This window comes from Cebidichthys violaceus, unplaced genomic scaffold (assembly GCF_023349555.1).
Source record: "Cebidichthys violaceus isolate CVI_PGR_0920_01 unplaced genomic scaffold, fCebVio1.0.p SCAF_19, whole genome shotgun sequence".
Classification (NCBI taxonomy): Eukaryota; Metazoa; Chordata; class Actinopteri; order Perciformes; family Stichaeidae; genus Cebidichthys; species Cebidichthys violaceus.
The window spans coordinates 11,375,540-11,385,465 of record NW_027176361.1 but is presented as its reverse complement, the minus strand read 5'-3'; the positions used below and the strand labels follow the sequence as shown (position 1 = coordinate 11,385,465).

Sequence of the window (9,926 nt, the reverse complement as noted above, 5' to 3'; positions counted from 1 at the left end):
CGCATAAATTCAGATTCACCAAAGTCACACAATAACACACACAAAACAACCTATTGAGGCAGCGGTGGACCAGCAACTCCTGAGGTAAAAGTACTGTTTCTAGTTAATGGAGTCTTGTGGCTTTGAAGAGAGAACGGCTTCACTTCCCCTTCTTAAGGGGCTGGTTATTAATAGAACATAAACTTAGACTGATATAGATTATTTTCTAAAATACGTCCACACACGTTGCTCCTGTGCTGGGGCAACCGTCCGTTTCTCCAAACTCCATCTACTGCAGTACTACACTGACTGGAGAAGTAGGGAAAACAACCAAACTAACCCGTTAATACAAAACTGAATTGTCACTTAATTAGCAATAATAGGATTTCATGAATATTTCAGATATGTTCATTTCGATAAAGTGAACATTGCTGAGTGACTGCTTGTACAATTCTTCCAGAGGCAGCAGCTGGTTCTTTGTATACGATGGTCAATTATGAGCTTTTGTACAAACCCTCCATCTAACCGTGAAGACGTTTATAACACACACACACACACACACACACACACACACACACACACACACACACACACACACACACACACACACACACACACACACACACACACACACACCTGCTGTATTATTGGTGTGAGTACATTTGGGTTCTGATCTTTGTCTGTATTGATCTAGTTATTATATTTTGTCTCGCAGGTCACTGGTGTCCGTTTAACAGTTGAAGTTCAGGACTTCTGGTATTTGTGTCAAGACGATAATTGAAAATAAGCTTTGATGACCTCGGACTTATCAATTTATGGTTTTGATCATTTTTGAACTTTTCTTACAAATGAAAGCTGATGGATTTGGATTCAATGAGGAGTCAATTCTATAAAGAGAGCATGAACCCAACATGCTTTTGCATTTGCTTAATTGCTCAAATGAGGGGAAGGTGAGGGAAACCGTGTCGATACAGCATGTCGACCTTAAGCCTGAGCACGGTGAACTGTGACACCCCTAAAGGACGCGTTCAAAGCTGCTGGTAGGCAAACTGCCGCTTAAGAAATGCACTTTGCTTCAATAAAACGACTTAAAGGACGAGCGTTTAAATGTGATCCTGCTCTGTTCCTTTACTAGCAGCGGTTGCTCATCTAAGACGGCATGTCCAACTATAAACAGCTGTAACAACCACTCACTCAAAAGGATAAAATGTTGTAAAAAGCAATGTATGGGATTAAAAAGATGTACTAAAATTCGGTTTATTCTAAATAGCGTCTGACACGTCGTACCGGTAAGTAGAACATCAAGTTTCCTTTTCCTTCCATCTCTGCGGCTGCTTCCTGCCGTCTGGAGGGAAACTAAGTGGGGATGTGACTCGTGATTCTCAGTTGCACTTTGTTGAATTGCATAAGACAGACGTGACATTTCCATCTCGTCTGGAACATCAGTCCACTTGCGGTACAGACGCATTTGGCTCGTATGTAAATGAGTTCTTTGAGGCGGCGATGCGAATCCCCAACGCCTTTGGGTTCATCGTTCACGACGCACTTCACCACCGCAAACCCCGTCGCCTTCGGTACGATCGCAGATACAGGAGTGAAATCCAACCTCTGCCTTAGTGAGAGAGTCTATAGACTCTATAGACGTGTAGATAAATAATAATGTAACAATGCAGGGACAGAGATGTTGGGATTAAGTAGCACTAGCACATCTAGAGAGTGGAGCCACTGAACGAAAGGAAAAGTACAAAAACAAGACCAAAGTTTCATCGTGAACCAAAACGACCCTCTACACAAACCAGAGGAAATGTGCGGGACGGACACGCCTGTCGTCTTGGTGTTGAACAGACATTTGATTTGTGTTTTTTCAGCTGCATGTCGTGCGTTATTTTCCAAACGCTGTGAAAACAGGATCGTTTAAAACAAGAGTTCTACTCCAAAAGGTCTGCTGGTGTTCTCTACTTTTCTGATTGTCACCCAATCGCATGTGTAGACCCACTCCAACAATCAATGTATCCCACTAGCAGGTAGTGTGTGTGTGTGTGTGTGTGTGTGTAGCAAAGCCTAATGTGTCCTCTTCCACTGGCTGATAGAGCTCTATTATTAAAAACACATCAATGAGTCACAGCAGCTGTGCATTTCAAAAGTTCTCTTAAAATCTGCTTGACCCCACACACACACACACACACACACACACACACACACACACACACACACACACACACACTTATTTGGACTAAATCCCACGTACCTGCTGCTGGAAACACTCCCTGTAGCTGTGATATGTGTGAAGATTAAACTGCCGCTGAAAACCGTCCCAAATAAATGCACTATTTCCTCTTGTTTGTGCTAAGAACTACAGCTGTTGTTGTTGTTTACCGCCTGTTCTTTGTGAAACTATATATGCGAGTAGGAACCAATGGGCTTGGAAATGAGTGTCACATTGGTCGTTTTTGGTCTTTTCACGAGACTCCCAGACGTGGTCTCAGTCCACATTCAGTAGCTTTAACTTCGCTACAAGGTTGAGACTGAGCCGCCTCCAACATCAGCAACTACTGCAACTCAACTCTCTAACAAGCTGAAGGTGGACTCCATCTCACCCCTTTAAAAACCTGAACACCCCCCCACCCCACCCCTGCTGCCACACACAAGTCCCCACACTCAGGTGTCACTCACACACACACACACACACACACACACACACACACACACACACACACACACACACAGAGACGTAAAGGACCTGTCAATGCAAGGATCCTCCATTCCTAACAGAGCCAAAGATCCCAGAGTGCTCCATCCCAGATTGTGCCCCCCCCCCCCCCCCCCCCCCCCTCCTCCTCCTCCTCCTCCTCCTTCAGCATCTAAAGTCTCTCACAAGCCGGTTGTGTACTACGCCAAGCCCATCTCCTCCAGCACACTCCTGGGTGACTCGTCCTCCTGTAAAGGGAGACAAGAGACAGCAGAACGGAGGACTCACTTAAAAAACGTTTTTTTTTAGAAAACAATACACATCACTTCATGTGACTGCCAGCTCTGAGGTCCAGACAGAAACAGTTTCTATTACTCCCATGTCTAGAACGCATTATGAACATACTTAGGTGTTATAATCTGCTTATAGCACTGTATAATAGCTGTAAGCACTCGTAAATAATAGTGCTTTGTAACAATCATAATAAAGCAGTTTATTAGGATTTAAATATATTTCCACTTTATATAATGATGTTATAAAGCATTTTACAAATGTATGAGCGTTATAAATAAAATAAAGTGCTATAAGCAGATTATAATGTGTTTATAATGCATTATAGACATAGAAAGTGTTACCATAGAGACATGCAGTCATGTTACATTACAGCATCATACAACCCTGGAACACGCACACGCATAAACACCGACTATCACGCACTGAAAGCTGAAGCTCTGCTCACATTCAGACTCTCTTTCACCGATTGTTTGTTTATTGGAATCTATGTGTTGCCGTTTTAGACCGTGTTTTTTGAACCCTCCATTATGACCTAAGAGTTCCTGGACCTAATAAACTAGAGGAACTAAATTGAGGAACACAACAAGGTCCCTTTTGCTCTTCCTGTTTGTGAAGACTCACGGACGATGGCAGCATTTGAGACGCATTGAGGACCGGCTGCTGGCTCTACATTTACATTCTCTGGTGTTTCTAGTAGAAAGGCAGGTTCCTGAGATCCTAACATTTGAATGGAAACCAGATAACTGATGTAGAAGTACAACAGAAACCCTGCTTGGTGGAGGGAGAAACCCCAAAGCCACGGTTACCTCCTGAAGTAGGTCGGCTTGTTCGATGGCTTTGAGGACGCTCTTCTTAGACGTATCCTGGATCTCTCCTCCCATCAGGAACTCGTCTAGGATGAAGTAGGCCTTCTCAAAGTTGAAGATGATGTCCAGCTCGCACACCTGCAAACGGACACAAGTCTCTTATTTAACTTTGGATCCTTAGTTTAGCTGTGTGAACTCAACCCCTGCAGAGACCTGTGACTTACACTGCCAAAGTACTTATCCAGAAGCTCTACGAAGCGGTGGATGACTTCAAGTGTGATCAGCTCGTTGTCCTGCTCTTCAATAGCGCAGCAGAAATACAGGCTGGCGTACCTGTATGAATACACAAAGAACACAGAAACAACCCATATCATTTAAGTGGATAACAGAACTTCAATGACGTTATCAGACTACCTCAACTGGTTCTTCAAGTTCTTTGAGCATCAAATGAACCTCTCCACTGTTTAGTTTTAGCTTCAAGTCTTCTTCAATAGCAAAAGCAAGACGTTCATTCAGTAAAGTACGGTCCTGTTTAGAATAGAACAGATGATAAAGCAGTGTATGCCTTAGGGCGGGGCTACTTTGTTGTCCAGTCTGGGAGTTGTCCATGTCTTTGTCTTTCAACTTCAACCCTTTCTCAGTGTGTTTTCACTTCATGGAAGTAAACATTTTTGACCGCCTTACAATGTCTTTTTCAGCATTTGGTTGAACTGCTTGGGGAGGTGACCGTGGCAAAGTGGAGAGCAGGGCCGCCTTTCAATCAGAGGGTCAATGGTTCGATCCCCGGCTCCTGCTCTCCTAGTCTCATGTCCTCTCATGTGTCCTTGAGCAAGACACTTAACCCCAAAATTGCTACGTATGTACCTACGGTAGATAGATACCGAATTGTAAGTCACTTTGGATAAAAGCTAAATATAAATGACTATAAAGCTCCACCCTCTCACTTCTGTTTGTAACAAACCAAAAGGTCGGCGGCCAAAAATCAAGACGCCGACATCCAAAACTCAAGAGGTCGACGTCCGAAATGCTGAACTGGAGATTTCAAAACTGCAGTCGTAGTGGACAACATAAGACCTTCCTTCAGTTTACTCTTGCTCTCATTTTCAAACCAAGAGCATGATTACTAACTCATATTCCCACGGTGATGTTCACACTAATTATCTTAGCTTATTGGTTTACTACAATGGAAGATTTTCACAATCGAGAATCGGAAAAAAAAAAAAAGGTGATAAAGTAAAGATCAAAATACATTTCTGTGGATCGATTAGTGGACTAATTGTTGCAGCTATTCTCTCAACTCACATCTTCCTTGTTGGCAAGAACCGACGTTTAGAATCTAGTGTCAAATTTGACACATTTAATTTTTTTTTAAAAATGCCAGGCTTACAAAAAAGGGTTAACAGGAGGATTGTGATGAACAGCAGAGCTGCAGTGTTCCCTCAATCCTTCCCCACTGCAGGAAATCCCTCTATGCTAAACTCACCACCCACCAGCCCGCCCACGCACAGGCACAGGCTGCTTTGTTTTGTTAGTCCACCTCTGCATTCTGCTGGCAGTAATGAGCTCTGACACACTCTGATCAGAGGGAGAGGGAGAGAGAGTGTGTGTGTGTGTGTATGTGTGTGTGTGTGTGTGTGTGTGTGTGTGCTGGGTTTCACCCTTTCCACCCACCTAGAATCTAATGCTGCTCAGCCCACATACAAAGAGACATGAACTTGTGTTGGTCTGTGGGAGGTGAACTCAAGTAGAGTGGACTCACTAAAACCAGACTATCTGCAGCTTTCCTGAAGACACATCTTATTATTTTTACTGCTACACAGAAATGATTTCATGATTTCTGATGTGAAATCAGAGATGAAATCAAACTCAAAATAAAAGGTGTATACCAAAATGTTGTTTTTTGCGATACCTGCCTCACTATCTTGATACCAATATTGTAACAACACCACGGTAAAAACCTAAAACATGTTGTATATTTTATATATATATATATATATATATATATATATATATATATATATATATATATATATATATATATATATATATATATAAACAATAGGAGTGAATTTGGCTCCATCGTGTGTTCAGACCATAGCCTGGATATGAGAAGTGGACGTAGTCATCTTTGGTTTGTGGACGGCCGTTTTGAAGCCTCGAGTTCGCCAATTTTGCCGTCGTCATCTTGGCTTTTTTGCAACCGATGAACAGAAGTGACCATATTTGGAATAGTGATGCCGTATACGGCTCTGGTAGCGGCAGAGGCCTGTCTATCACAGTAGTCCCGCCCTAAATCATCCCCTGCTTTATGGTCTGTTTGACTCCAAATGGACCATAATGTACTAAATGAACATCATGCTGTATTGAAGAAGACTGTAAACTAGAGATTGAGACCATAAACTCATGTTTACAATGTTTACTGAGGGAATAAATCAAGAGAGAAGTAGAGTCATTTTAGACTAGACTTCTTTACAACCAGAGGAGTCGCCCCCTGCTGGACACTAGAGGGAATGCAGCTTTAAGACACTTCCTCATTAACTTCAGAACCAGAGGTTGGCGCCTCGTTCATACATTTTAATAACCAACCAGGACCGGAGAAACTCTAAATCTAGATCCGCTCATAACTGTTTTAAATCCTTGCAGAGATGAGTACGAGCAGTACTGTAAGCTATTGCTTTGAGTTACCTTTTAGGCCAAATACTCAGACCGCATTTAAGTTCCCCGTGGTAAGCAGCGCCACAGTGTATATGTCTAGGGCTTTTATTGTGAAAGGTAACAGAGAAACTGAAGCTGTCAATATTCAATGTCATCCTCTCTTCCTGTTGTCATTGTTGTGCAAAGTCTTATTTCCATATTATTACATGTATTTTGGCTAAATGTACAAATACATGTAGTTTCACAGTTCTGTGTCATTTATTAACCGTTTAATTATTTGGGACTTATTGGCTTAATAGTGAATAAAAATCATTTGGTGTACTTTACGGATTTATATATTTATTTATATTCATTATTAAAATACATATGTATAGCCTGCTATGTTAACTGAACACTAGAGTGCACTAATATTTGATTTGCTGTTTAATAAGTCACAGCTCATGTAAGAAGAGAAGCACATTAAGTAAAGTACCTCATTAAAGGATCTCTGACACAGACACTTCTGGAAGACGCTTTAGAAGAGTTTAGGATTTTGGCGTCGTTGTAATACCTTTTGTAGACGATCTTGAGGTCCCTCCACTCCAGGAAGCTGCACATCTTTGGTTTGCGGGCGAGCACGATCTGCATCAGCTCCCTCACCATCTTCTTCTTGTCGCGCTCGGCCGTGGCCGTGTACCACTTCTGCAGCCGCAGCTTCCCCTGCCGGCTGAAGAGCAGCATGAAACGCATCTGCACCGAGACGGGAGAGCATCAGTGACAGTTAACCTGCTGACGCATTCACCGACAAACGAAACATACACACATCAGTATGTTCACAACAATTACAAGGACATTGTTTTACACATACATTCTCAAATACTTGCTGGAGCCTTTATTTATCTCACATTTGAGACAAAACAAAAGAGTTACGTCAGACTCACCACTCTGCTGCTGCTTTTTATTTTAATACCAATACTTTCATTCACAGAATATCACACCAAAGTCCTTTCACAACCATTACATGTGGCCTGTTTCTACAGGCTTCTTCATCTCCTATCAGTGTCAATTAGGATTTGGAGTACGAGTCAAATCGTAGTCCTGGTCCTATGCTGTCATGGAAGACTCTGAACGGACCACAGAGACCTGCAGGGCAGTAGGCTGATATAGGAATGAAGTAATCAAAATCATAACACAATAATTGATTCATCCCTCTTCAATGATCGGATTTCTACACACAGTCTGGTGCGATATGCTCTCCACACACACACACACACACACACACACACACACACCGTACAGTAAACCCACACAAAGTGACGACAGCTCACTGTACAGGTGCATTTATATTCACAGGCAAATACCGTGAAAGTCAACACACACTGCCGTGACTTAGATAAAAGTACAGCAACACAGATCTACTGAAGCACGTTCTGTCCATCTGTACATCCAGTCTTTACCTCTGAACGGTCTACGTGACTAAGAGGCGCTCTTCCTGTTTGCTGTCTGGACGGAGCGGTTACATATCGCCTGATGAGCCGTCTTAAAACACGTCTGTTTGTTCAGTGTGTATGCTGACTTTACAGCTTCACAGTCGACCACTCATGGCCATAACGACTAACAGCGTTGATGCATCTGACTGACAGCTCTGCACTGCAGCTGGAGGTCGAGATTCACACATTTAAAAAGGTGATCTGCTTTTTAACAACGACAGAGCTGCTGCTACCGGTCTGAAGCGTGGTCTTTTTGAACGGAAGGAAGACAGAATCCATCAAAATGATACAAATATAAAACATGTATAGCCCAGTGTATATGACATACACACAGCTTAACTTAATCCAATAGAGAGATCTTGTTGTTTCACTAATTTAAGTTGCCGACATCCGCCAGCCACAGTTCTCATTTTAGCCAGTGAAATGGAAGAAGTGGCCATGTGGTGTACCAGTGTGTTTGAAAAGCAGCGCTCAACAGAAAGGTTTGAACACTGGCAACCATTTTTTTAATAATTGACAAATATCAGACCTGCTTTCCTAACTTTGTGAAACTAAATAAATACAAATGGATGAATTTGTTGAATTATTTATTATAAAATAATATATCGTACACCTTGAACTTTGTAAAAAATATTTAAACATTAACAGGAATTACAATTCCAGCGTATAATGTTTGTAATACGACGGAGAATAGAAGTGAACCAATCGGCTCCGTTGTCTCCGATACCCGATCCAGATATTTAGGCATCGGCCTGATATTTGTATCGGTGCATCCCTCAGAAAAAAAAAAAAAAGTCCTCTGTGCTATGAATGAATTGTTCATATTTGTTGCATTAGTGATATTTATATATTATATATGTGACAACGCTGCTCGTGTAGACGTGGGTGTGTTTTAGAGGCAACAGCAAGAGCAAATAAAGTTGTTTGACTGCGGGGTGAGAAGTTTGACAAATGTGTGAATTGAATACACTGACAAAAGAACCAGATGAACCTGAATAAAGAAAATCATCTTAAAAAAAAAAAAGGACATTTGTGAAGGAATCTTTGACCTGGACAGAATATTGTACTGAGAAGCGTGTACAACATACATACGACATGTATACATTGAACAGTAATTACACAACATATAAGGCGATTAAAAATGGCATTGGCAAAATGGTATTTTCAGTTTCGGCATCCACAAGAAGAAAGATTTAAAGGAAAATAGGACAAAATACTGAATGAATAAAGAAGCTACTGTACATTCTAATGTAATAATTAACGCATTGCTGTATATTGAAGCAGACAGGCAGTAACAGTCATCTAACTGTCACCTCCATTGTTGACTCTAGCTAAAGGCCCGGGCCTGAACTCATTACCTGCGACGAGGAAGAAACGGAAAATGATTCAAACCTTTAAATTACCAGTCTGTCACGCTCAATTATAACATTGCTGAATGCCATTAAGATACAGCTAACATTACACGGGCCACACGCCAGTTAAACACCTTAAATATGTCAGAAAGTAAAGACTGTCTCCCACCTTATGCTGTGTTAGGGCCTGTTAGCTTGCAGGCTACGATGACAGGAGCCAGGTGAAGGTAACGCAGGTGGACACTTCCTGAAACCGTACACCTTGCTAGCATTAGCTTAGCACCTAGCTCTTGCACTCTGTTTTAAGCGAAGGTGAGGCAGTAAGTTACCGTTACATTTAAAACTACTGAGACGGAACATATGCGCACTGACGTCTACGCTGCCTGGTCCACGTAAGCGAATTCACCGCAGCTAACGTTGACAGTGCATGTCTGTGTCAGATACCGCACTATAGGTTAGAGAGGCAGAGCTGGACCCATTCCCTGCTACACCGAGCAGTTCCGCTTTTAGTGAGCATGCGCATTCTGGGTATTTGTTTTTATGCCCTGAGTATTGCTTTTCAGGTAACAACTTTTCAGGCTTTTTTGACAATTTGGTAAATCCGGGACGCCCTAATCACAATCTATATAATTAATTCAATGATTCACCACCATTTCACCTAAGGTTAGCTAAATAGTGAGCT

At 42.0% G+C, this 9,926-nt stretch overlaps 1 protein-coding gene across 1 annotated transcript; it reads right to left on the bottom strand.

The window, feature by feature from the left end:
• Positions 1 to 2,815: 2,815 nt before the first annotated feature.
• ap1s1 (adaptor related protein complex 1 subunit sigma 1) lies at positions 2,816 to 9,734 on the bottom strand. Its single transcript, XM_068713947.1, has 5 exons — positions 9,414 to 9,734; positions 6,974 to 7,152; positions 3,993 to 4,101; positions 3,769 to 3,906; positions 2,816 to 2,916 (listed from the first exon to the last, which is right to left on the bottom strand). Exons 2-5 carry the CDS (start codon positions 7,150 to 7,152, stop codon positions 2,869 to 2,871), a joined length of 474 nt encoding a protein of 157 aa, XP_068570048.1. The 5' UTR covers positions 9,414 to 9,734; the 3' UTR covers positions 2,816 to 2,868.
• Between the last annotated feature and the right edge of the window lie 192 nt (positions 9,735 to 9,926).

What these genes read in the sequence shown, in the direction of transcription:
- ap1s1 (XM_068713947.1), bottom strand. Translation starts at nt 7,152, where the DNA reads ATGCGTTTCATGCTGCTCTTCAGCCGGCAGGGGAAGCTGCGGCTGCAG. An exon ending in TGGATAAGTACTTTGGCAGT is followed by an intron (nt 3,907 to 3,992) that starts GTAAGTCACAGG and finishes GTCCGTTTGCAG; the next exon opens with GTGTGCGAGCTGGACATCAT. An exon ending in AAGCCGACCTACTTCAGGAG is followed by an intron (nt 2,917 to 3,768) that starts GTAACCGTGGCT and finishes CTCCCTTTACAG; the next exon opens with GAGGACGAGTCACCCAGGAG.